This window comes from Myotis myotis, unplaced genomic scaffold (assembly GCF_014108235.1).
Source record: "Myotis myotis isolate mMyoMyo1 unplaced genomic scaffold, mMyoMyo1.p scaffold_m19_p_7, whole genome shotgun sequence".
Lineage (NCBI taxonomy): Eukaryota > Metazoa > Chordata > Mammalia > Chiroptera > Vespertilionidae > Myotis > Myotis myotis.
This window is the reverse complement of record NW_023416379.1, coordinates 52,889,530-52,917,510: the sequence shown is the minus strand read 5'-3', so window position 1 is coordinate 52,917,510 and position 27,981 is coordinate 52,889,530. Positions and strand designations below refer to the sequence as shown.

The 27,981-nt window shown below is 39.9% G+C and overlaps 1 protein-coding gene across 3 annotated transcripts; it reads right to left on the bottom strand.

Moving 5' to 3' along the window:
- Window positions 1-4,140: 4,140 nt before the first annotated feature.
- UBE2J1 (ubiquitin conjugating enzyme E2 J1) lies at window positions 4,141-26,829 on the bottom strand. 3 transcript variants are annotated; one of them, XM_036316809.1, is made up of 9 exons: window positions 26,643-26,776; window positions 25,812-25,900; window positions 19,907-19,980; window positions 19,067-19,198; window positions 16,406-16,490; window positions 16,027-16,132; window positions 12,527-12,656; window positions 11,094-11,213; window positions 4,141-7,025 (listed from the first exon to the last, which is right to left on the bottom strand). In XM_036316809.1, exons 2-9 carry the CDS (start codon window positions 25,819-25,821, stop codon window positions 6,747-6,749), a joined length of 936 nt encoding a protein of 311 aa, XP_036172702.1. In that variant the 5' UTR covers window positions 25,822-25,900; window positions 26,643-26,776; the 3' UTR covers window positions 4,141-6,746. The 3 variants fall into 3 exon arrangements, with proteins under 3 accessions (XP_036172702.1, XP_036172703.1, XP_036172704.1); XM_036316810.1 differs by lacking the exon at window positions 25,812-25,900 and having other exon boundaries at window positions 26,643-26,829; XM_036316811.1 differs by lacking the exons at window positions 11,094-11,213; window positions 25,812-25,900 and having other exon boundaries at window positions 26,643-26,806.
- Between the last annotated feature and the right edge of the window lie 1,152 nt (window positions 26,830-27,981).

Below are 27,981 nucleotides of genomic sequence, written 5' to 3'. Positions count from 1 at the left end.
GCTTTTTTTCTTGATCTAAGAGATTGTGCTTTGCCAATGACCAAAGAGGCTTGCTTTTCCCCCATACACACATCAATTTCTCCAATGAAAACACATCTTATCAAAATATAAGATACATTTTCATTTTAAAAGAAAGCGTAAACCAAAGACTTCAGGATAATATAAGCTGTTCTTCCTATCATGAATATTAGATTAACTTTGGTCCTTAATCCTAAAATGTATGTCAAACATCATAAATTAGGCTTGATGCCTATTCTAAGATATGGAACTATGAACATCAGAAGTCTAAAGATACATGTGGTTATGTTTAACCTACCGACGGAATAAAATGTTTTACTAGTAAAACTACTTGTTGCCTGCCTGCTGCTTCTGGGGATGGAGATAACGCCAGTGTAGTAGATACTTAGGGAGATGAGGATGGAGGTCAGGAGGAGCAAGAGCCAAAAGTGAAACCAAATTGGGCTTTTCTTAAGGACGAAAGAATCAAAGGGAGCTCTTTTGATTCCTTAGCAAAGTGGAATGACATGATTTGCTTTATTTTTTCAGAAATTTCTAACTAGAATCAGTTGAATCAGGGAAGTTACAGTATTAAAAGAGGATGAGGTCCTGCCCTAGAAGGGGGAGGGATGAAGAAGCGAGGACATAGTCAAGTTATTACTGAAGTAGAATATATTTGGTGACTGAATGGAGTAGGAGGCAAGAGAAGTCAACAATGACATCTAGGTTCTGGTTTGGAGGAAGGTCTGGTGATGGTACAGACCAGATGTTACTTGATGTTCCTTAGAGGTGGGCAAGTTCAGTGGGGAGATGAGATAAATTTTGACTTGTGCCATGGGACTTCCAGATGCCCCGTAGGCAGCTGGACTATGAGCCTGGAGCTCAAGAGAAAGGTCTGGCCCGGAGAAACGGATTTGGTGCCATCAGTGCATGGTGATAATTTAATCACAGGAAAGGGTGAGATCTTCCAGGGCCCATGTCCACGCACAGAAGCCTCGAGAAGCGATACTTTTAAAGGATGGATGGGCTGTCAGAACAAAACCACAGAACTAGCAAAAGAGGTTGAGTATGAAAACTGAAGGAAAGTTTCAAGAAGGAGGGTAATCAACAGTCAGTGGTGCGAAGTGAGGGCGAAAAACGGGTTGCTGGATCAGGCACCCAGAAAGATCATCGTGCCTAGCTTCAGTTAACTGTGGTTTCAGTTATGAGATGTGGCAGGAAGCCCAATTACAGTGAGTGAATAGAAATTTGGGAGTGGGAGTAATTCTGTATGGGAACGAACTCAGTAGTTTCCAAACCTGGCCACTCCTCAGAATTATCCAGGCAATTTGTTAAGAAACCCCACTCCTGCCAAAGATTTAGTGGGTTAGGGGAGAGACCTATTAAAGTTCTTTTCCATCGATTTTGTTCAAAAGAGCTCTCTTCCTTTCTTCCATTTGGAACACAAGTCTATAAAGGACTGGCTGGAACCCCTGAGTTGTGCCGGATGTTGGTTTTCAAGAAATATTTGTCTCGCTGCATTCGAGATGCAACTTTAGGTCCTACCAATTTTCAAAAACTATTTTCAGTAGTTCAATTATGTAATTACAGTAGGAAGAAAACCACAGTTGGAAATGGTGTAACTTTTTTTATAGCAGCTTTACTGAAATATCATTCACATACCATAAATTCACCTCTTTAAAGTGTGGTTTTTAGTATATTCTAAAGTTGTTGCGCAATTATCACCACTATCTAATTTTAGGACATTTTCATCTCTCCAAAAGAAACCTCACTCAGTAGCAGTCACCCTTCCCTTCAGTCCTGGCAATCAGCAATCTACTTTGCCTCTCTGGATTTGCCGATGCTGGACATCTATCTATGTAAAAGCCTAAGCGACCGGAACACCAGAACAACTGGAATGACCAGAATGACTGGTCGCTATGACATGCACTGGCCACCAGGGAGCAGAGGCGCAATGCAGGAGCTGCCCTCTGGTGGCCAGTGCACTCCCACATCCAACCTCTCGTGGCCAGCTAACCTCCCCTGGTCCCTTCCTGTGGCAGGCCAACCTCCAGCGGTCCCTTCCCCCGTCTGGCAGGCCCCAATCGGCCCTGATCACCGGCCACACCTAAGGACCCTACCCATGCATGAATTTCGTGCACCAGGCCTCTAGTTTTATATAAATGGAATCATACAATATGTAGCCATTTGTGGCTGGCTTCACACACTTAGCATAACGTTTTCAAGATTTATCCATGTTGTAACATATATATGACTTCATTTTTATCACCAAATAATATTCCACTGTATAGATATAACACATTGTTTATCCATTCATCAGTTGATGGGCATTTGAGTTTCCAGTTTGGGGCTCTTAATGCTATGAAAATTAACATACAAGTTTGTGAGATGTTTTCATTTCTCCTGTATATTAGAATTGCTGTGTTAATGGTAACTCTATGTTTAACTTTTTGAGGAATTGTAGCTGTACCACTTTACATTCCTATCAACAATATGTGAGCTCCAGCCTCACCAACACCCTTTTTGATTCTACCCATCACAGTGAGTGTGAAGTGCTAGCTCACTGTGGTTTTGATGTGTATTTCCCTAGTGACTAATGAGCATCTCTTCACGTAGTTCTGACATGTGTGCATCTTCTTTGTACAACTGTCTATTCAAATATTTTGCAATTTTAAAATCAGATTGAGTTATGAGTTCTTTAAATATTCTAGATACAAGTCCCTTATCAGATATATTATCTGAAAATATTTTCTCCCACTCTGTTTTCACTTTCTAAATAATTTTTAAAACAGAAAAGTTCTATTTTGATAAAATATAATTTACCTCTTTTCCTTTGGTTGTATGTGCTTTCAATCTAAGAAACCATTGCCTAACCCATGGTCACAAAGATATAGTTTTCACTCTGATATTAAGGCCTCAGATTCATTTTGAGTTAATTTGTGTATGTGGTGTGAGGCGGTGGCTACAGAGCTTTGTTCATTTCTCTCAGGACAGAGGGCTGACCCGTGGCTCAGGCTCAGAACTGTGGGGCAGCCCCATTAGCATTTGCTGAGTTAGATTAGGCCACAGAGCTAGGTGGGCCTCTGGCCACACATAGCCTTTTGTCCTACAAAGGAAGGGTTTGAGCCTGTAAGAGCAATGGAGATGGGACAGAGTCAGGTCTGTGTACTGGCTGCAGTGTCAGGAATGGGGCAAGAGTGGAGACCTGTTAGAAGTTACTGCACTGATTCAGAGATGATGGCTAATTAGGGAAAGCAGTGAGCATGAGGTGAAAAGATGGGAGAAAATATTCAAGGACATAAAATGGACAGAAGACCAGATGATATAAAGAATACAACCTTTGGTCAAACAAGGTATGAATAAAGTCACTGGTTTTATTGAGCAGTTCAAACTAGTTCTGAAGGGCAACTGTTAAAGAGTTCCAAACAGTTTTTGAGCAACGTACAGCCTCCCACAGGCTTTCATAGTATACGTTAATGTACACATTATTGCTAAGTCAGGTTCACTAAATGCATTTGCCTTTCATATACTTATTTGCATATAATAAAACAATATAGACTTTTCAGTACTTCAGCCTAGGTTTCTGCTCAAGTAAGTCTAAATGTGTGAGGTTTGCTTATTTACTGACTAGAGGCCCGGTGCACGACATTCATGCACTCCGGGTAGTGGGGGGAGAGGAGTTCCTCAGCTCAGCCTGTGCCATTCCGCAGTCTGGGAGCCCTTGGGGGATGTCTGACAGCTTAGGGAGCTGGCCTAAGCTGCAGTTGGACATCCTTAGTGCTGCTGCGGAGGTGGGAGAGGCTCCTGCCACCGCCACGTTCACCAGCCGTCGGGTGGCTTCTGGCTGAGCAGCACTCGCCCTGTGGGAGTGCACTGACCACCAGGGAGCAGCTCCTGTGTTGAGTGTCTGCCCCCGTTTGTCAGTATGCGTCATAGCAACCTGTCATTCCACCATTCTGTCGATTTGCATATTGCCCTTTTATTATATAGGATTCTGGTCTATAAAATGGGAGGTCTCAAGATGCCAGAAAGTTTATTCATAGCTTAAAATAACAAGATTTCTTATTCTCCTGAAATAGAAATTGTATATTTCCATAGTCAAAATAATGAAATTTTAAAGGATTTTAAAAAAATAGTCGAGAATTTTGATGAAATTCATTTATTTCAGAATAAAAACAATCAGCAGCATGAAAATGTAAAGTGCTACATAAAAGCCCCACAATACATAAAATCTGAAAGTTTTCATTTGTTTAAACAGTTACAGGTGAAACAGACATTATATATCTCTTCAAGCATGCTAATTTGAACTACCTTAGCATATAGGCATGTGATATGTTGGCCAAAGAAAAAGTCACTGAGTTACATAAATCTGAAGACTGGGGAAAGAATGAGTCCCAAGCCTTTACCTGCCAGATCATGCATCTGGTTATGCTGTAAGTAAAGGGTTAAAGTGCGGCTTTAAAAATAAGTTTATAGAAGAAGCCCATCAGTGGAGTGTGAATTAAAATGGCCCCAAAGATCAATTTTGCTCATGAACTCCATAATGGAGGTCAGACTGACAACTTAAGGATTTTTAAGTTACATATTTAAGCTGAAAGGAAAGGAGCATAAAGGATGTCACGTTTAGATACGTGTGTCAGGTGTTAAAAATAAATCCGAACACAAAGAAGGTGGTCTGCCATTTGACACGAAGGAAGAGAAGCTAATCGGACACAAAAGGATCTGCACAATGTAAAATTTCTTGGCTTAGTCAATTTGAAAGTATAGGTACTTCCTATATCCCATGGAAACATGCAAGAAGATCACATAGCTCCGGAGGCTGGCTCAAGGAATGACTGAGAGGAAACGGAGGGAAGACTGTTTCTAGCATATGATTCATCCCCACATAGGCTGAGAGCGCAGGGATTTCCTCCTCTGGTGATAACATTACCTGGCTTTCCAGGGTCAGTGACCTGTTAGGAGACCACTGATAACTGAACCAATATTTTTAATATCGTATGTTCTAAACCAAGACTTCAGAATGCATTTTTTTCGTGGCAATAAAGTTCTAAAATGGTAACCTATAGTTTTCCTAACATATGAGGTCTTCATAAAGTCCTTGGGCTTTTTAGACTTTACCACCTTCATTGTAGATATAACAGAAACTATCTGTAAACACTGTTAAAATTATTAAAGTTTAATACCATTATGTATTATACCACAGTATACTCTTATTTTAAATGCAGACCTAAAGGAAAAATGGCTATTAAGAGAGACACAGAAATTGTGTGACACTTATAGAACCAAAGTCCCATAGCAGAAGTGAAAATTAAATTTGCCTTTAAAATCATTTTACAAATTGTTTCTATCATGCCCATAATTTCAGTTAGTTAAAACCACATAAGGACTTTATGGATACCATCCCTCAAATTATTCAAGATACATTATGGACTAGCTTTTTGTGTGGACTGGTCTAGAACCTAAACACACTTACAACATTGAAGTGTAAAAAAAATTAACTTATAAATGCATCTTTAGAGCATAACCTATTTGAAAGCTGGGGACTGCCTGTATTTAAAAATTAAATCTTCACTAATAATGCTCTCAAGAGTGCCTTCAATGCTGCTACTGAACATGCTGAATGAGGGCAATGTTTCTCTGTAATGATGTTTTCGCTAGGCACTACGATGGTCAAAGTGTCTACTAGAGTCTGTGGAGCTAACTAGCACTATGTTATATATTGATTTTGCACGGAAAATTACTTCTTGGGCTTTGTGTAGGTGTACAATTCCAAGTAAAGGTTTTTCTAATTTCTATCACTATTGCTTCGGCCCTGAGCTCTTCTATTAATATGGTACAAGAAATAGTATAACATTATGCATATTCCAGAATAATTAAATTTATAGTGATTACAAAGCTAGGCATATATACATCTCAAAAGATATACAATTCAAAGCAGATTAAACATTCAAATCTTAAGATACTCTCACTTAACTTCTAGAATAAAACCAAGTGATTTCCTGGCTTGAACCTTCCCTTCCTTCCATCCTTCCTTCCTCCCTTCCTTCCTTCCTTCCAACAAAGATCTATGGAGGGTTGTTTTCTTTCTTTCTTTTAAATCTTAGGTGCTCTTTGGAGAGAATGGAATAACAACATATCAAAGTGGTTACAAAGCATTATTCCCTCTTCAAGTAAAATCCAGTAACCAAGATGTAACCTCATTTCCTCATAAATGTTTGACTGAAATAGTAACTTTCATTGACAATGTTTAGGACATAAAGTGGATCACAGAATGGGTAATCCCAATGTTTCCCATGAAGTAAGCTTTTGGAGGGGCTTTACTTTGCCTTTTTAACTCTTATCCCTCTATCATTCTACATAAGTAGAAACAGAGTACTGAATAAATGATATTAACTACTAATACTCATTGGAACTTAAAAACACCATCTTTGACCCAAAAATTTAAAAGGGCTATACAGAAACTATCACAAATTTACATAAAAACAAGCTGAAGCATGAGAAATAACATATTATTTCCCTGTAAAGCAGGCTATATATAATGAGACAAGGGACTTCACTTCCAGTCCCTTAAACTAAGCAGGACACAGTCTGAATGACTAGCTATAGTTTTACTGAGTTTATAAGGATTAAAAAAAAAAGGAATGCAGGGTAAATACAAAATAAATTTTTTGTAAACAATTCTTAGACTATACCCAATGAAGAATGTTTAATGAAGCAGTGAGTCACAGCTCTTAAGACACAAAACAGTATTACAACTCAAAATCAAATATGTACTCATTGGCTAGATATATTCGTCGGAATATAAGCGCTGCCAGTGCCAAAGTCAAGATGACAATCAGTACAGCAGATCCGCCATGATCAGTGTGGTTGTCTCTGGGCTGCAGGCCCTGGATGACATCTGGTGAACTGGACGACCTTCTTTGACTCTGCTGCTGGGCCCTGCGCTGTCGAGGACTCATGGAGGTATTCTTAGCTACAGGTGGGGCAGGTGGTTGAAGGGATTCTCCTGAGGGGTTCTGGACTGCATACTAGAAAATTTTAAGAAATTTTATTTGAAATTGGCAAAGAATATTTATACATTACCTATTGTCTATTCAAGAGTATAAAGAATCATAGAGCACTAAACACGATTGAGGGCGAAACTACCAAGAATTATCTAATTGTTGAGACTATTACCCTTTTGAGTAAGCCAGCAATATTACATATTCCAAGTACTCAACAAATGGAAGAGGAATTTACTAGAAAAAATAAGACAAGGACAGAGTTTACCCATATTCTCCATAGACAGCTTTCTATACTCCCTCAGCTGTAACTCCAACAGAATTTGCTAGGCATTTGTAACCTCCCTTCTTTAGGAGAGTCAAGGAGAGAAGCAATTTGACTTCCACTTTCTGCTTGAAAATTTGCCATTCTAAATGGCAAAAAAGACAACCCTCAACAGAGTGCCTCTTTAAATATTATCTGACTATGTCAACATGCTTCCATCAACAATCATAGAACATGGAAAATAATTTCAAACTATATGTTCTTCACAGCAATATCGTTGTAAAAATTAGGTGTGGTTTTCCAACCAGGCTTATCCTTTCTCACAATTCTTGTCAAATGAATTGAACACATGTCTAGAAGAACCCTTTACTGCATGTTTGAATTGTGTTACTTTATGTGATATCAAGAGTTCCTTAGGTATGTGCTGAGAAAAAGGTAGTTGTGGGAGATTCGATGTACCCTGTACTTTGGTACACTAGCTGCGCCTCATAAAGTACTGGATGTCAAATGCTTTCTATCCTTTACTGACTGCTCCATCAAAGCATAACCACAATGTGGTACCAACTTAGTCAAAATCTTAATTATAGCTTATAGACAAGAAAGCTCTTTAATATGAATTCCATTTTATTTCTATAGATACTTTAACTCTACCTGTAACAACCCAGTGTCCTTTAATTCTCTTATTGAAAACAAGTATATACTAATTATATTAGTGTCCATACACATTCTTTCAAATAAAAAATGCATATTTTATTCAGAATAACTTTAAAAACTGAGCAAATATAAAATATTTTAAATACTTTCCATCAGAGAAAAACTTAATATTTAGAAGAAAAAAGAACTGAATAATGTAATTCAAATACTTTTTTAGAAAGGTACAAGGATGGCAACAGCTATAAACATTAAGGGGGGAAAATTGCTCATCTCAGTTACCTGCAGAAGAAATTACATTTTAAATCTGACATTCATCTCAGCATTAAAAGGCTTAAATAATCTGTATTTCTTAAAACTATCCTTTGGAAGCACTCAAATGTAGTGACGCATAACACAGCAGTAGAAAAGAACTACTGAATTTGAGTTAAAAATATGTTAGTACTAATAGTGAATTAAACTGCATGAACTTGGACTTCCATACTCCAGGACTCCCAGATATAATCTGCTCAATGAAGAGAGCAGATACACCAGTGATGGCAAACCTATGACATGCGTGTCAGAGGTGACACACAAACTCATTTTTTTGGTTGATATTTCTTTGTTAAATGGCATTTAAATATATAAAATAAATATCAAAAATATGCCTTTGTTTTACTATGGTTGCAAATATCAAAAAATTTCTGTATGTGACACGGCACCAGAGTTAAGTTAGGGTTTTTCAAAATGGTGACACGTCGAGCTCAAAAGGTTCACCATCACTGAGATACACAAAGCTGCAGCATTTTATGAGGTCTTACATTGTCCTAGGCGTCATGTAGTGACTTAATAATACTCAGTGAGTTGATCTGAGTTACAGTTGCCAATAAAACATTCTATTTGAAATCTGCCATTCTTTCAATTGCTCAGGCAAGATAAAAGTATCTGATAGAAAAAAAAAAAAAAAAGTATCTGATAGAGCAAAAGTACTAAAGCGGCGGTTCTCAACCTGTGGGTCGCGACCCCTTTGGGGGTCGAACGACCCTTTCACAGGGGTCGCCTAAGACCATCGGAAAACATATATAATTACATATTGTTTTTGTGATTAATCACTATGCTTTAATTATGTTCAATTTGTAACAATGAAAATACATCCTGCATATCAGATATTTACATTATGATTCATAACAGTAGCAAAATTACAGTTATGAAGTAGCAACAAAAATAATTTTATGGTTGGAGGTCACCACAACATGAGGAACTGTATTAAAGGGTCGTGGCATTAGGAAGGTTGAGAACCACTGCACTAAAGGCTTATAAAGGAAGATGGGTTGTTAAGGAAAATAAAAAACATGAGGTCCTATCAATCCGGAAAGTAGCACAAGAGATTGACTCAGCTTAAAGCTTTTATTTTATACTAGAGGCCTGGTGCGTGAATTTGTGCACCAGAGGGGTCCCTCGGCCTGGCTTCCAGGATCAGCCAAAACTGGCTCTCTGACATCCCCCAAGGGGTCCCGGATTGCGAGAGGGCACAGGCCAGGCGGGGGGACCCCACTGGTGCACTATTGGGGCTAGGGAGGGACGCAGGAGGTTGGCCAGCCAGGAAGGACTGCAGGAAGGCTCCAAGGTGTGTCTGGCCTGTCTCGCTCAATCCTGATCAGCCAGACCCCAGCAGTAAGCTAACCTACTGGTCAGAGTGTCTGCCTCCTGGTAGTCAGTACACGTCATAGTGAGTGGTTGAGCGGCCTTAGCATATCATTAGCACATTACACTTTGGTTGAACGGATGATCGAACGACTGGACACTTAGCATATTAGGCTTTTATTATATAGACATGTTATTATTTTCCATTAGTTTGAGGGGAAAACATTTTACCTGACTAAAATAGACATGGGCATTGTACCTGCCCATATACCTGACTAAATAGAAAACCTTATCATTATTAGGAAAGCTCTACCACTTTGTAAACATGTGACCCTAAACAAGTCATTTAATCTCAGCTCCCACATCTGTGCAATGAGGCTAATATCCAATTCAGTAATTGTGAGGATTAAACAGGATAATGATATAAAGTGCTTAGGATAAACAATTGCTTAGTAAATATTAGTTATTATTAACATCATTACTATTAATATATTCCTTTGGAGATACCAGATTTAGGCTTAAAAAAAGAATTGGACTTAGAATAGCTGTTTGGGCCTTTATACATATAATTAATATAGTTAGAACAACAACCCTGCCAGGAGCCGGTCCATGCTTGCTGTTTCAAGGGACCTGGCATATATGGCATACTGTTCTTAATATGTTTGCTCACCTTCTTGGCACTATGTGTTTTAACCAAGGTCTCTGAGAAAGGGTGTTTCCCCAGTAGGGATTTTCCCCTGAAGTTAGGGAGGGAATAAAACCTCTTAACTAAGTGCCAGGCGGGTAATTAATCACTTTAACTATGAACAATCATGCTTAAGCTACATAATCTTTACTCCCTGGAATGGAGATAAGAAACGCCCTAACCTTTGTAATAGAGATTGATAGGATTGAATCAACTGGTATAAATACAGATGTAATAAGACAGCAAGACTCAGAACTTAGAATACAGAGCTTAGAACACAGAACTAAGAAGACAGAACTAAGAAGACAGAACTAAGAAGACAGAACCTACACAGAACCTACAGACAGAAGAACTTCGCTGGAGACAACATGGCAAAAGATCCTGGGCTGAACCTGACTACAGAAATTGGCAAGAGAACCTGACTAGAACCTGGTGACTGAACCTGGCTGGAGAACCTGGACAGACCTGGCTGAAGAACCTAGCGAGGGAGCATGGCTACAGAACCTGGCTGGAGAACCTGAAGAACCTAGCAAGAGAGCATGGACACAGAACCTGGCTGGAGATCCAAAGCAGAACCTCTCTGGAGATCCAGACCAGAACTTGGCTGGAGATCCTGGCTAGAGATCCTGGTTAGGCTGCTGATCAACTGAACTCCGTCTCCGTGTCATTCCTTCTTCGCCGACTCCATCCACACCTTTGGGGATCCCTGGACCTGCTGGGGTTGGACTCCGGCACAACCCCTTAAAACATTGACTTTAGGTGATATTTTAGTACATGTACTTAATGATATTTCCTCTACGGATCTCCTTTTCCTATTGCAAATAATGACAATGGTATAGATATATACATATGTAAAAGACAAGAACCATACCGATGTACTGGCTGTAGCACCCTGGAATGTGGTAGGTATATTGTCCTGTAAATCATTTAGTGAAAAGGGGTGGCTTAAGTCCGACTCAGCAATAGTCTTTCCAGATGAATTGACTTCTGCCTATAAAAAAGGTAACACCCAAGAGCTGTATTATAAAAGGGAATATACAAACTAACCCACAACCTACCTAAATTCCCTTTCTTAGATTTATTTTAATTGGTACTTTAATATCAATATCAATCAGTTAAGTGTTGAGAACTCATGTGTCCAACACTATGCTAGATATTACAGAAAGACCCACAGACATTCCCTGTTCAAGGAGATGTTACTTGGTGAGAGACAAAACTAACACCCACGGTTCATAATCCACAATTTCAAAAATCTCTAAACACTGAAGTATTTTGTAATTTTCAGGCAAAGCCTGACATGTGAGGCTATTAACAGTCTTTATTCCACCTTGGTGTAGATATTCCCAGGTTTGCTGATGAAATATTTATGAATTTGATTATGGGGTACTGCCCCAGGTCTCAATGAGTGTTAATATATGGTATATGTTTGATATTTTCTAAAATCTGAAATTCTGAAGTAGAAAACACATCTGGCCCTAAGATTTTCAGAGAAGCAATTTTATATACAATAGGAATCTTCAGAAGGAAGAATATAACCAACACTTATTAAGCACCTCCTCTTTCAGGCACAATAAAACAGAAAGAAAAATTTCTCCAAAAACTGGACCTTGGAAGGACAGACAGGATGTAGAGAGGCAGAGAAGAGGGGCAGGTAACATGTTGCTTAATGCAGGCTGCCATTATTTTATGGAGCTAATTAAACTATAGAAGTGTTTATATGTTTGGGTAAAATATATGTGGGAAAAAAGGTTATAAGGGAGATATGCCAAAATAATAGCAGCACTTATTTTGGGGGGCTGGGATTATATAACTGTTATTTTCTAAGTGCTTATCTATATTTTCTATAATAATAGCTAACACTTATTAAGCACCAGGGACAGTTCTAAATGCAAGACATTAAAGTAAGTATTAACTCACTTAATCCTCCTAAGAATCCCACAAGATAATTACCATACTGTTAATATTTACAGGTGAGTAAAAGGCATGAAGTGGCTAAGTAATGTGTCTGATGTCCTACTACTACTAAGCAGCAAAGCTGGGATCTGAACCCTGGCATTGTATACTAGAGTCCAAACTTTTTTTTTTTTTTATTGTCTACAGTTTTACATGTCTCCTTTTTCCCCAATTGACAGCCCCCCCACAGAGTCCAAACTTTTAACCACTAATTATAATGCCTTTGTGAATGTGTTAGTTTTGTGATAAAATTATTTGTAAAAATATTATTGCACTAGAACTAAATTACTTTATTTCTGAAAGCAAATAAAAGGGCTGCAAAATTTAAATTTATTTGTCAATTTAGAGTACCTTAAAACTGATTTGTCTAGCCAGTTCCTTGGCTTCTTGGTCAGCCTTGCTTGAATCACTTCCAGATTTTAAAGGCAACAGGACATCCTTCATGGTGCAGCCACATGCCTCACAACAGAACTCTTGTGATCTGGTAAGAAATAATTTTTTTGATGAGTACAAATCAAATAGTGAATATTAATTCAAGACATTAAAACAATGAGTGATTAAATTTAAAAGAACACCAGATAATTCCATATCACATTTATCTACATGTAAAATAGACAATTATAGTTATGAGACATACACGCAAGTTAGGTTGGTATAAAAATTTCACGTCAATTATATCTCAATATTTTAAAAATCTAACATTAAACTACGGACTTAGATTTCATTATTTTCCTAATATACTCTCTAAAGAAAACTAAGCTATAGATTTATATGACAAAAAATATAAACTGTTTAACTACCTGTCCTCAAAATCACATATAACAAGCCTATGTTAAGCCTGTGAAAAAGTCCACTAAAAAGCTCAAATTATTTTTAGCAGAAACATATATAAAGAAGCCAATTAAAAATAGAATTTATAGCCCAGCCGGTGTAGCTCAGTAGTTGAGCATTGACCTATGAACTGAGAGGTCATGGTTGGATTCCCAGCCAGGGCACATGCCTGGGTTGCGGGCTCAATCCCCAGTAGGGGGCGTGCAGGAGGCAGCCGATCAATGATTCTCTCTCATCATTGATGTTTCTATCTCTCCCTTCCTCTCTGAAATCAATAAAAATATATTAAAAAAAAAAAAAAAAGAATTTACAGGAACTTCCAGGGGAATAAAAACCCCACAAATCCTAGTAATTTAAATAGCAGTACAACTTGAAAAGCAAAAAAAACTCGTGGAAAATCCAGACTGAAATTTAAAACTGATTATATTTGGTAGATACTCAATCTGTTAACTAGACTTTCCTAAGATTTCTTTGTTTTTCTATGTTTTCATTTCCTCCTCTGTATTCCAGATATAGCCAAAAAGTGCCTAAAACTCACAAGAGTGCTGAGGATTTATATGACCAGAAATAAGTATGTTATGTATATTATATAAAAATATGTATTATTACATTGCTGAACTTCCTTTTAAAAACTGTATTACTATAGTCCGAATGGTGTGGCTCAATGGTTGAGTGTCAACCCAGGAACCAAAAGGTCACCAGTTGGATTCCTGCTCAGGGCACATGCCCAGGATGCGAACTAGATTCCTAGTAGGGGGCACGAAGGAGGCAGCCAAGCGATGATATTTGTCTCTCATCGATGTTTCTATCCCTATTTCTCTCCCTTCTTCTCTCTAAAAATCAATAAGGCCATATTTTTAAAAAACTGTTTTACTGTACATCTAGGTCAATGTAATAAAATCCTTAGGTCTTGAACAACATGGTACTTAAATTTACTGAACAGCTTCATGAAAATAAAATATATGTCAAAGTACTATTAATATAGTATTTATTGATGAATATATATTTTTTTGTTTCACCAGAAGCGGCACTGCTATCCATATCCTTTAGAGCAGCAATCGCCAACCTTTCAGACCTCACAGACCAACAGTTGGCAACTGCTGCTTTAGAGAATCAATTATATCCAAAAATCTGCCTTAAAATGTGTCCACTTTTATTTATTTATATTTTTTAATTGATTTCAGAGAGGAAAGTACAAAAAGAAAGAAACACAAATGATGAGAATCACTCATCAGCTGCCTCGTGCACGCCTTCTCCTGGGGATTGAACCTGAAAGCCAGGCATGGGACTTGACTGGGAATGGAACCATGACCTCCTGGTTTACAGGTTGATGCTCAACTACTAAGCCACATCAGCCAGGCAAAATGTGTCCACTTTAAAAAATATATATTTTTTAATTGATTTCAGAGAAAGGAAAAGGGAGAGAGAGAGAAACATCAATGATGAGAGAGAATCATTGATCGGCTGCCTCCTATGCACCCCACACTGGGGATCAAGCCCACAACCTGGGCATATGCCCTGACCGGGAATCAAACCATGACCTCCAGGTTCATAGGTCGATGGTCAACCACACTGGCTGGGCATAAACTGTGTCCACTTTTAACTGAGAAGTCAGATGAAAATTAAAGGAAAATATTTATTTTGAATATATTAGTCTATCCACAAAAATAGTAATTTACCATGGTTAAATGCAAAATCTGGTTTTTAAAAAGCCTCTAATACAGACTAAGAACCTAGAATATAAACACTGACAAGTCTAGAACACAAAAAACTAATTCTTTTTTTATCTGTACATGAACTAGATAAAAGTATCAAGACAGAAAGCCAATATAAAAAAAATCAAACAAATGTCATGTATTCAAAGTCCATATTATAATTTGTGAATAGTAGCTGCAAGTAAGGTATATGCCCAGAACTTGAGAATAAGATTTAAAAAGATACCAAGGAGTCTTCCAAATCTTCCAAACACTAAAATCTCTTTGATTTAACAAACATGTGTAGAGGGCCTATTCCAGGCTGTACCAGAGTAAGATATACTATAGGTGGGCAAAAGTAGGTTTATAGTTGTTCGTATAAAAAAATAATACAATAATTAATAAATAGTAATACAAAAGCAAACTTCCACATCCTTACAACTGTAGACCTACTTTTTCCCATCCCTGTATAATTTAATTCATAAAATATGTTTGAAGAGTTATAGGCAGCCAAGTCCAGAACAAGAAAATGATCAAGACTGGCCAGCATGGTTCAGTGATTGAACCAGGAGGTTACGGTTCAATTCCCAGTCAAGGCACATGCCCAGGTTTCGGGCATGATCCCCAGTAGGGGGCATACAGGAGGCAGCAATCAATGATTCTCTCTCATCATTGATGTTTCTATCTCTCCCTCTTCCTTCCTCTCTGAAATAAATATATATTTAAAAAAAGAAAATGATCAAAATCTAGAATTAGTCTTAGCACTACTCTAAGAAGAGAATACTCTAAATCTAATAACTAATCTAGGTTATATAGACAGAATGTACCTGGGAAAAACAGAAAGCAATACCAATGGGAAATGACAACTTAATAAAATCTCATTTTCTTTATTCCAGATCATTTATTGAGCCACTTGCTATGGGCCAGGTACTATAGATACAAACGTGGAAAAGTGGATTTCCTTCAGCTCTCAAGAAGTTTTTAATCTTGTGAAAAGCTACATAATAAAATGGCTCTTGTTCTTTTCCATAAAAAAATGGCTCTAGTTCTTTTCCATCTTTATTACTGTCTAAGTGGAGATGAATGACCTGTCCTATTTTATAAAGATATCTCCCACTGTAGGTTGATATTAACTACTTTCTATAATCAATTCTTTAGACTCCGGTGAACACTGAGTAAACTGGTACAACTGAATTTCTAAAATAGAAAAACTAAGGCTAGAACTTATAGCAAAAACTCACAAGGTAAGAGGCAGAGCCTATTTCCTAATAGCCATTTTCCAGAATAATATTTGGGTCTTAACAAAGAATGAAATGCAAAACTTACTTTTTGGCAAGTGCTCTTCTTTCCTCAGGTGTGTAATCTAGAGAACCTATGGCTCCTTCTCCTTTTGTTGGCATAAACCCAATGATGGCTAACAATGCTGTTCTTACTGAAATAAAAAGTAAACATCAATCTAAATTGCTTTGTAAAAGAAACCGGGTTTACTCTGAAAAGAGAAAAAAAAGAGTCTTTCACTAAAGAGGTACAGGTAGGAGGGTTGTAGTAAAATGATGGCCAAAATCTAGACAAGGAAAAGCATTTTTATTATTTATTAAATAATAAAATTATCAAAAACAGCTTCAATCTCAAGAAGGTATTATACTTTATAATTATGAATTGACTACAGTTATATAAGATATATTCACTTTAAACTAGTACTCACTACTCCATGAAGGCTGCCAAGTTTCAGGATGATGTCCTGAGATGCTCAAACAGATTTTCTTGCCCACTTCAAATCGTCCATTAGCCTTAGGAATAAATAAGGCATTTAAAATTTTTAGATGTGTTTAATGTTTTAGACTTTATAAGTATAAATATTTTACATATAAATAAATTTTAAAGATAATTTTTAAAAAATGTAATCTCTAAGGGGATACAGATTTTTGTCCTCTAATTGACACTCCACAAATATTTGTTGGATTCTAAGTGAATAATATAAACTGTTTTTAGAAGTTGAAGCACTTTTTTGAAATTGAATTATACAACTGAAATCTAAATAACTGATAAAGATGTCCTGATGTCCTCCTATGTGCCTAGTATTCTAGGCTCTGTGAAGAATCTAAAATAGAAGACGTACAGAGACTGGGATAAAACCTTCTAGATATTGGTGAGGAAGGCTCTGAGGTGGGAGTGATTTTCAGAATGATGATACAATTTCATAAGAGAGGAACACAAAGTAGAAAGATCAGAGATAATAATTTCAGCTTTGGACATGAATCTATTTTCTTGGGAGAAGAGCTATTGATGTCCAGCAGGCAGGTAGAATTATAGACATGGTGATTGCAGAAGAGAATATACATCTTTGGTACCTGACTTTAGAGAGGTTATTACTAAAGCCATTTCATAGAAAATCAAAACAGTTGAAGTCTGAACTTGTAGAATATCCATACTTAGGGAAAGGGGAAGGAGAAGAGGCATGAATTAGAATATATGTTTCATATGGTCAGAGAATTTGACTTATTCTCTGTCCCACCCACAGAGTGAATGACATGTGTTCAATGATTATTTGTTGAATGAAGGTTGGAAAAGAGAGGAACATTTTCAAAAGAGAGGAAGTGAACCAGAAAAAGCAAATATTGAAAACCAGGAGGATACAACTGATTCTCAGCCACTGTGCTAAATATGAACGATACCATTGGTTAACTCTTGAAATATTTCAATATTTCTGTACCTACTGGTGAAAAGCTGCTACTCCAACTACCCACCCCCACCAGTTTCCCCATGCACCAGCCCCTCCCTATAGACCACTTGGCTCTCACCATGATCTAGCAAATAAAAGTGACTCCTAACACATTGGGCCCCTCCAAGACCCTGCTTCAACCCTACTGCCAGCATTACTGATTCTAAATATCATCTAATATTTGTTAAGCAACTTCTATATATGAGGAACTTTATAAAGTGTGATTATATTTACCATACACAATCCTTTTGACAGATGAGAAAACTAAATTTCAAAGAGACTATGTAACCTGCCTGTGGTGTAACAGAAATAGCACTGGTCAGAATCCAGGTCTACTGGCTCTAAACTAATGCTCTTTTCATTACACCAAATATAGGTAAAAAGCAGCATTAACTTGGTATTTATTAATTAGTACCTTTTCTTTCACTATTTGCTACCCCGTGAGTGTCAGGTTTAACTTAGATGGAATAGGATAAAGACTGAGAAGAGACAGTGGGATTTCTCAAACTGGTCTTTGAGATTAGTGCTGTGAGCGTGTGTGGAAACCAGACTGCAGCAAGCCAAGCTAGAGTAAAGATGCCTTGAAGGATAGCAAAGAAAAAACAGAACAACACATAGAGTAGTGAGCAGAGATAAAGAAAGGTGTTTATGTTTAGTTTTTGCTTTTTTTTCAAGGTTGGGGGTAATTAAACACACTTGTAAATAAAAGGAAATGAGGGAATGAAAGCTTAACAATTAAGAGAGGAATTTACTGTTGAAACATGTCTCAGGAAAAAGAAGAAAAAATTAATCATTTTGTTTCACATGGAGATAAAATATGTGGATGTAGAAATTCTAAGGTATAAGTAATAATATAGCAATCATTTATTGAGGACTCTATCACTTCTATTTTAAGAGCTACACATGAAAAATGAGAGTTTAAATAGAGATGATGTGATTAAGAGGTACAATAACTAACAATCCTTTACTGAGTACTTACCATGTGCCAGATACTGTGCCTAGCACTTTGCATACATTAATTCACTGAATTCTAACAACCATGCTATGGTAATTATACATTCATTAGCATTAAGAATTCCTATAACCCTGGCCCGGTTGCTCAGTTGGTTACAGCATCATCCCAATATGCAAAGGTTGGTGTTCAATTCTCTGTCAGGGCACATATAAGAATAAACCAATGAATGCATAAATAAGTGGAACAATAACCTTTTCTCCCCCTCTCTCTCTCAACAATAAATAAAAATAAATAATTCCTATAAATTAAATTTTTTTTTGGGGGGGGGGCGGTGATTATAGTACCAAGTCCTGGTTCCCAAAAGCAGCCACTTTACTTCTTTTTAAAAACCTTTTTTTAAAATAATATTTTTGGAGAGAGGGAGAGAGAGAAACATTGATGTGAGAGCAAAACATCAATCCGCTGCCTCCTGCACGCCCCCTACCAGGGATAGAGCCCACAACCCGGGCATGTGCCCTGACTGGGAATCGAACTGGTAAGCTTTCAGTGCACAGGACAATGACCAACCAACTGAGCCACACTGGCCAGGGCCTACTTTATTTCTTAATATAAATGAGTATGTTGACCATATTTTGCAGCCACCATGAAGAGTTAAACCACAAGCATTTCAAAAAGCCAAAAATCCTTACCGTTAGAAGAATAATGCTTGGTGGTTTCATAGGATACTCTGGTGGTAGTACTATTCGTCCATGATAAACTCCTCCATCAAAATCAGAATCTGGGGGCCCTCTAACTGTGAAGTGCCATTCAAAAAGATTATCCTGAAAAAAAAAACAATAACCAACAAGACATCAGTAATATTAAAGTTTGACCGTTAATTAAATGACTATTAGAAATATTATTGGGTGAGAAAAAGGGTCAACTGTATAATCAAATAATTAATAAAAATTTGGATTATTTTAACAATCTTTAAAAATTAACCCTTAAAGATACCTAAAAACTTATTTATAAGGTTAATAATATTAATACATATGCTAACAACATCTTAGTTACCAAGTACGTTACATTTTGCAAACTATGCATACATTATTACATTTTATTCTCACTATAACCATGGAAACCAGACTAAGCATATTTAAAAACCCTCCTTTTACAGATAAGAAGACTAAGAGAGATAGAGATGTTTATACAAAAAGCCCAGACTAGCTGCAGAGATCCCTCAAGGGGCCAGGTCTTCCAAACTGTAAAAAGTATTGAGTTCTTTCCACTTCCCCTCCCTCATATTCAAGACCTAAAACCAATTTAGCATCTGAGACCCATTCTATAGAGGCCAGAAATCTGCTTCTTGTAAAATGTCTGATTCTGAATGGCTAATGGGAAATTAGCCATTCAGGAACTACTCTGAGTAAAATATACTAATAAACCACATCAAACACATCTGTAATGAATCAAAGCAATGAAAAAACAATTTTAAGGAATTTGTTTAAAATATTAAAAGCCATATGTAGAAGATGGAGACAGAAACTAACCTCCAAAGGTTGTGCATGATAATGATCTGTTGGATCTTTCAATTCTGCCGCTTCTTTCATTAAACGTTTAACAGCTAAAATAAAATTCATAAGATAAAGACATTTAAAATATACTTTACCAAGTGATTAAGTCAGTTACAATCTAATGAAAAAGTTTCTACTTTAACAAAACATGTATAGAGAGGATTGGCTCCACTAAGTGTATGATAAAGGTTTAATTAGGATAATAGTAATCAGGAGGAGGAGAGGAAATGGTAGGTAGGCATTAGGAGAGTTATGTACTAAATATACAGGTAGGTCTGAAAGAGACACTTCTTATTTAATAAGTACTTATATATACTTCCTATGTGATAGCACTCAAACAATCCTCAAAACATTGCTATGAGATAGAAAATCCCTATTTTCCAGACTAAGAAACTTGTCCACGGTCACACAACTAGTAAATGACAGCTGAAATTCCAACACAGACAATACAACTCTACCATACTAAAATGTCTATATTAAAAAATGTGCCCTCTGGAACTCATGCTCATGAACAGTAACCCCTCCCCCCCATTTTTTTTAACCTCTTGGGACTTTCCACCCAGTATCTTGTATTAACTTAATGGGACTGTCTCCAGAGGTCACTTTATTTCATAGCCCTAATTGATTTCCTTTTTTGAAATGATTCTTCACTTCAATTAAAACTTATAACTAATATCTGAAAGAAAGATAATAGGAATTAGGCAAGTGGGTATGAATAGACAGAGGAAACAATAAAAGTAAAATGTGTGGAGGCACTGGATGGAAAGTTATCAGAAGAGATTAAGAATCAACTCCCATACAATATTATAATGCAGTTTGTATCATGTCTTTTGTATAAAATTTCATTTTAGCCCTGGCCTTTGTGGCTCATTTGGTTGGAGCATCATCCTGTGCACCAAAGGGTCATGGATTTGATTCCCAGTCAGGGCAGATACCCAGGTTGTGAGTTCGATCCTTGGTCGGGGTATACCTGGGAGGCAACTGATTGATGTTTCTCACATCAATATTTCTCTCTCTCTCTCCTCCTCCCTCACCTTTCTTCTCCCTTTGAAAACAATAAAAACATGTCCTTGGGTAAGGATTAAAAAAACAAAGTTCTTAAGTCACTATCTTATTCCATAATAATAATTACTTATTTTTTGTATTTATTTTTAGTTTTTGTTTGTTAATCCTCACCCAGGGATATTTTTCCACTGATTTTTTAGAGAGTGTGGAAGGAAGGGGAAGAGACATTCACATGACCAGATGGGCCTGGGGATTGTGCACCAAGGGACGTTCCCTTGACCGGGAAATGAACCTGAGATCCTTCAGCCCAAAGGCTGATTGATACTCTAACCACTGAGAATGTGGCTAAGGTCCATAATAACATTCTTTTCCATCCCCTACTCTGAACTAGGCCCCTGTGGGAAGAGACTTTGTTCACTTGATCATCAAATTACTAAACTCATACTAGATGCTATATCTACAACCAAAATAAAATAACTTCTGTTATCAAGGAGCTTATAGTCTGGGGTGGAATACAAAACAGCATAATAAATGCTGTATTAGAAACATGTACATATTGAAACACTCTTCCCGGAAGTTCTAGACACCCCACTTCTCTCTACTCCAGACTTTCCTACATACTGGTTCCTCAACTTGCAATGCTGCTCCCACCCCTATCCTCCACCTCATCATCTAAACTGGTTCCCACCAAACCTTTAAGTAACTTCCTCAGGGAGGTGTCTGTGACACCTTCCCTTGTCCACCCATGTGGCCAGATAAACAATCCCTGAGGAGTTCTGGGAATTATCAAGCTATTACCAAGTTAATTAGTTTGGCTGCTGTAAACAATCAAAGATGCCAAGGAGACCGTTTTTTTCCTTCATTCCTTATCAGCTAGCTGAATAATGGCTAAATTGACAAGGTCAGATTTTATGTCATTTCAGTTAGAGAGAAGATAATAAACACCCAATAGTACCTGGATATTAGGAGAGATATATGAAAGGATCAGAAATGCTACAACAACGCATTTAAAGGATCAATCATTCGCTTAATAACTAAACATGTTGCTTTTATTAGTTCATAGGCCACATAGGCACATACCATGTGCAAGCTAAAGCCACACAGTCAAATAGAAAGTGAGGTTAGTCTAGTGTTTTCATAATCTATTTTTTTCTGAAATAGCATATATTATCAATGCCTTAGTGAAAAAGAGCATCGACTCTGGAATTAGAACTGGATTAAAATACTGGCTCTGATTCCTTAGGCCTTAATCATTGGACAAGTCAATCTTATTCTGTTTCAATGTTTACATCTGTCAAATGGGAGTCAACAATTTCTTCACATATTTCTTCTTGCCTTTTCACCCATCCCTTTTCCCCAGATCACAAGTTATTAAGGTCAGAAATAAATTGGAATATAAGGTGCTCTCAATTCTGTTTCAAAATCAGGCCTTGAGCATATGTAGTTGGCCACATGACATGGCTACCTGGCTCCCAAGGAGAAATGTCACTGCTATAGAATAGTCAAGATTCAAAGTACTGACTGGCAACTAAGGCTAGAGCATAGTCTGTCACTCCTGATACTCCATCTCTTGTCACCTCTTGGCTACAGAGAAAAGTTTTCCCCCATCTGCTCCTCTCTTATCTCTTTGCAAGATTATTCAATTCTCCTATGATGGTGAGATAAGATGTTCCAGAAAAGTGTGGACGAAAGGGGCCACACGCTGACCTGACAAGCTCAGGGAAGGCCTGCGTGGCAGCCTAGCAGACTCAGAGACCTAAAATAACCACAAAGGATGGTCTGAAATTAGACTTTAACTAAAAGCAGTTATGGTGGGCAGTTATGTTCTAAGCCAGTATCTTCACTGACAAGATCAACTTTGATCCTTACTGAGTCCATTTGCCTTTTTGCCTCTAAGATAACATTCCCTTGAAATGTCTGGGTAACTTGTAACTTCCCTTTTTCTGGAGCCCCTGGGGCACAACCAAATGTTCTGGGAGCCAGGGCAGATACTACAAATTCCTTCATTATCATGTTGATTGATCCTGCACTCACCTAAGTATGTGTCCATCATTTTACTTTTTATCCTATCACAGAGGCCCTCCTCCCCCCCCCCCCCCCCCCCCCCCCCCGCTTCGCTTAATCCCACCTCCTTAAATCTCTCACCAATGAATTTCATGTATAAATACGGATGTAACCCTGCCATTCTCCAGAGCACTATCTCAATTCGTTGAGGTTCTGCTTCCCGGCGTATGTCAACAGTTTGGCTCAAATAAACTCACAAAAATTCTCTACAGGTTTCAATGGGTTTTTTTACGTTAACAAAAGGGAAGGGGGATGGCTTGGCTGTTTTTGTTCTTTCTTTTCATGGAGGCCACATGATCACTCTGGATCCAAGTTCTAGGCTCCATAGGCCTAGGCAGTTCTAGGCTCCATAGGCCTAGGCATTTGCATTCTGCACATGCCCAGGCTAACTTGCTGGGTTTATTTTGTGGTTTGGAGACAAAGCTCCAGCTAAGGGAATCTTTTACAGGTTACTGTCTCTGATGCATCTATTTATTTTAGAAAGCAAATATCCTGATATCATCAATCTCCAAAGCATGGGTAAAATGGAAAAGAGGCACGTGTATTGAGGACGTAAACCCAATGTCATGCTCCCCAACCGCCTCTTCCTGTTCCCATATGAAGGCACGTAGCAAATATTTAAGGACTAATGTTTCTGCCCAGAAAGACCCTATAAATGTATCCATTCAATAAACATTTAACGAATAAATATCTGAGCAATGGAAAAAGAAGAATGGCCAGGACTTGCTTCTTGCCTTCAAAGAGTTCACAGTGAGAAAGACATGAAAACAATTACAAACACTGACCAAGTATACAAATATAGGGACCACCTTAGACTGCCTACAGGAGCTGGACAAGACTGAACCTTAAAGAAGCCTAAATAATTACTAGAACTTTCACACAGATTAAAGGGAGGATATTCCAAGCAGAGGTTCCAACAGGGACCAAGGCATATAGGTGAGAAGAGCTGTTCTATCTGGAGACACTCGGGCAAATGGATAGATGGTGAAAATGCAAAGGAGCATAGGAGTGGTAGCAGTTCAGGCTGGTGAGAAAAGCAAACATCAAATCATGAGCAGCCCTGTAGGCCAAGCAAAACAATTTACTTTGAATTGTATCCACAACTATCAGTAAGCTACTGAAAACTTCTCAATTTGAATAGTGATCTAATCAGGTTTTATTATGTTTTGTTTTAATTGATCTGGTGGCAATAGTGACTGGTTAGATATATGTGTGTTTGGATGTATTGGCACCCATGCTCAAATGCCTGTGTGTGAGAGAGTTTTAGGGTAGGGGGTAGAGTAAAGAAGTAGACCATGAGATCAAATCACTCCCCTGGACACTTGGGTGCTGTCAATCCCTGGGATAAGGAATATTAAGGTGAGGTGCAAGTTTGGGGGAGGAGAGAAAACTGGAAAGTTTGGTGTTTATACTATTAGATATTTTTTGGTCTGTGGGAAATGTGAATGAAGATATTAAATCACCAGTAAGTTGTATTTATCTGCAGCCGAGGAGAAGGATCTGAACTGAACAGTAAAGCTTGAGAATGATCAGCATGGAGGTGCAGTTGACACCAAGGGCACCGACAGGATAACGCCTAGGTTTCTGATAGAGAGGCCGTACCAGTCTCTTATACATACATCAGTCACCTGCTGAACATGCCTGTCAGCCCCTACTGAAGAAAGCTGCCACAGGAGGTTCTTTACACATAGGTCTCCCTATTTTGTACTCTGACACCTTACTACCTTAGCCAGAGCAGACCCAAAAAAGAATCAGGGAGTTTGATCCAGGGGCAACAACTGATAGGCTAGTCAGAGGACTTAGGAGGTGGCCCCACACAAGTCCATTCATAAAGAAATGTTTTCCCACCTATAAAATGAACAAACTTACTATCCACAAGCTAGCACACTGGCCTTAACCAGTTATCTATATTGTCTCAATTGTCCTATCATACTTCTAAGACAACTAACTCCACGTGAGAGAGAAAAAGGATTATATCTATTGCAGTGTTTTTAACAACTTCCTTTCACATAGGCATTACTCTAAAAATATCCCAGGACTGAGAATAAAACAAAGGAAGGACGTACTTCCATTAAGCCTCCTAGCATTTTCAATAAGTCCCCTATCGCAGTAAATTCACCTTCTCCATGAACTCTAAATGATCCACACAGTAAGAACAACAAAAAGATGTTTGTTTTTAAAAAATCCTGTCTAGAACAGTAACATCACCGTTGAGAAAATGAAACAAAAAAGAGGAAGCAGTTTATTACACAGCTAGAAGCATGCTGGGCCGAAACCCAAGCCTGCTGGCAATAGGTCCTATTCTCTGGAAATGTACAAAATTCTGGAGAGTATTAAATGCTTACCATCATCTCAGGTACGATGACCTATACAACTGGGCAATGTCTTCTGACAACAACCTCCATCCCAAACTGCACTGTTGTCTCTGGACATTTCACCAAGCACCCCCCCTCCCCCCAGCCCCCAGCCCCCACCCCCACCCCCCCGCGCCCTGAGGAGCCTGGTACCATGTGACCAAGGAGTCACCAGACGTTTTTACCCCTCCCCCCGTTTTATATAAATCCACCACAGTCTACTCTAGAGAACTTAACCATCTAACCTTAACATGAAGCTTTCTTTCCCTCTCCCTTGGACCTTCCTTCCCCCCCTCCTGACATCCTTACGAGGCGGGTGGAGCAGGGAAGCTGTCAACCCGCTCAAATGGGATTGCGTCAATTTTTTCTCGGAGCGCCACAGCCTGCATCAGGCTTTCCGAGGGCTCTGTGCCCCGCCCCCACGTGTTACGGCCCATTCTGCTTACGTATTTGCTCACCTAAGAACATCTCTTCGCTTGGCAGCACCCAATTTACCAAAGCTCTGTTCAATCACTATCCTCACCCTTTTCTGGAGTCTTTGCAAATCCTTAAGTATTTTTGGAAGAAAAAAAAACGAAACAAAATAGAAAGCAGTAAGGGTTGGTCAAACAAACCATTCCTGATATTGTTAAGATGATCATTTAGATCATCCGAACTGATCATTTAGATAATCTGAATTTTCTCCCTCCTGACAAAATTATCACGGTACGGCCCTGTCCGGTTTGACTCAGCGGACAGAGCGTCAGCCTGCGGACTCAAGGGTCCCAGGTTCGATTCCGGTCAAGGGCACATCCCCAGTGGGGGGTGTGCAGGGGGCAGCTGATCGATGTTTCTCTCTCATTGATGTTTCTGACTTTCTATCCCTCTCCCTTCCTCTCTGTAAAAAATCAATAAAATATATTTTTTAAAAATTATCACGGTACAGACAGAATAAATACTATTTATTGGGACTCATTTCAAAGGCGAGAGAGCCGGGCGGCTAATAACAGTCCGGCGGCAGGGCCGCCATCACCCACGGGCATCATCCTTGCACCTGCTCCTGGGGGTGTGTACAACCCAGCTCCCCGCCACGCAGACAGGGCAGGGGGAGTCGGGGTGCCCGTGCCCGCCGGCCTCCCCGCCCCGCGGCCTGCACCAGCCCGGCGGGCGGCGGACTCGCGTAGAGCGCGACACCGCGAGTGGAGCCGCGAATGGCGGCGGACGCGCGGGGGCCGCAGAGCCGGACCCCGGAGCCCAGGGTCAGTCGGGCCCACCCCGCCAGCGCCGCCCCCGGCCCCCGCCCCGCTCACCCGGACTCTTCAGGTTGTAGCGAGCCTCCATGACTGGTCGCTGCCGGCTCCGGCCTCCTCTCTGCGGCGCGGCTGCTGGGTCTCGGCGCGGCGCGGCCACCGGGGCCAGGCGCAGGCAGGGATTCCGCAGACACCGCCCAGCGCCACCGGCCTGCGGGGGGAGCTGAGGGTGCGGGCGGGGCGCCGAGGGTGCGGCGAGCGCAGGCTCCGCAGCGGCGCCGCCTTCCCCGCTGTCCCCGCCTCCCTGTGGGCGGGGTAGGCGCCGGCCGGGCGTCCCTGAAGCGGCGCCGGGGCTGGAGGTTAGCGTCCGGGATTGGCCGCGGGCCCGCCCCGCCGCGCCGCCCCTGCGTCGCCGCCCCTGCGTCACCGCCCGCCGCGTTTGTGAAGCTGCCCTGACGTGGCAGTGGCTTCGTGGCGGCTGGTCCGTGCGGCCGTCGGTCACTCCGCCGCCGCCGCCGCCCCCCGCCCCGCGAAAGCCGCTCTGGGGTCTGCAAGAGCGGGCGACGCCCTCGTCTTCCTGTCGCCTCTGCTCCCCGGAGGCCGACTTCCGCCGGGCCCATCCGGGGACCCCAGGCGCTCGCGGGTTCGACGGGGAGCCGCGCCGCCGGAAGCAGCCCGGCCGGCCCGCCGCCGTGGGTCCCGACCGGCTGCAACGTGCCCCGCAGCCGGCCACCCGCGCCGCCCACAAAGTGCTTGGTTTTTAGGTCCAGTAGCTGTTTGCGGTGAAAGCAGTGAAGTAGGGAATTCCAGTGATAAAGGATTTTTATAACAGTTTATTTTCAGAGAATGCGCTTAGGTGCCGGACACTTTTAAAAAATGAATTAAAACCTGTCAAAAAATAAAACTAAGGTAATTACATTGAATTTGGGTGAGTGCATCCAAATAAGAAAGGCTTAACCTCGGAGGACACCCTTCATGGTTTATTGTGGAAAGAATGGGATGGAGAAGAGGAGGACTGGGCTCTGAAGACTGAAAAGAGGAGCAAGCATTGAAGACAAGAGGGAGAGGGGTTGGGAGGGTGGAGAGGAGGAGGGGGAGGAACGAATTCTAGGTGGGGTGAAGAGGGTTAATCAGGTTGGGCACGTTTTATTGTCAAAGGTAGAAAACTTTCTTTTTGAGGGGTAGCAGAATATGCCTCAAAATAATGCCTCTTTGGCGTAAGGATTATTTTGATTTTTTTTTCTAGGTGGAAGTTTTTTATTAAACACTAGAGCCCCAGTGCACAAAATTCATGTATGGGTAGGGTCCCTAGGTCTGGGCCAATCTGTGGGGCAACTGGCAGGGCGATGGGGGGGGGGGGCACCCGCCTTGGCCAGCCTGGCACTGCCCGCTCACTGCC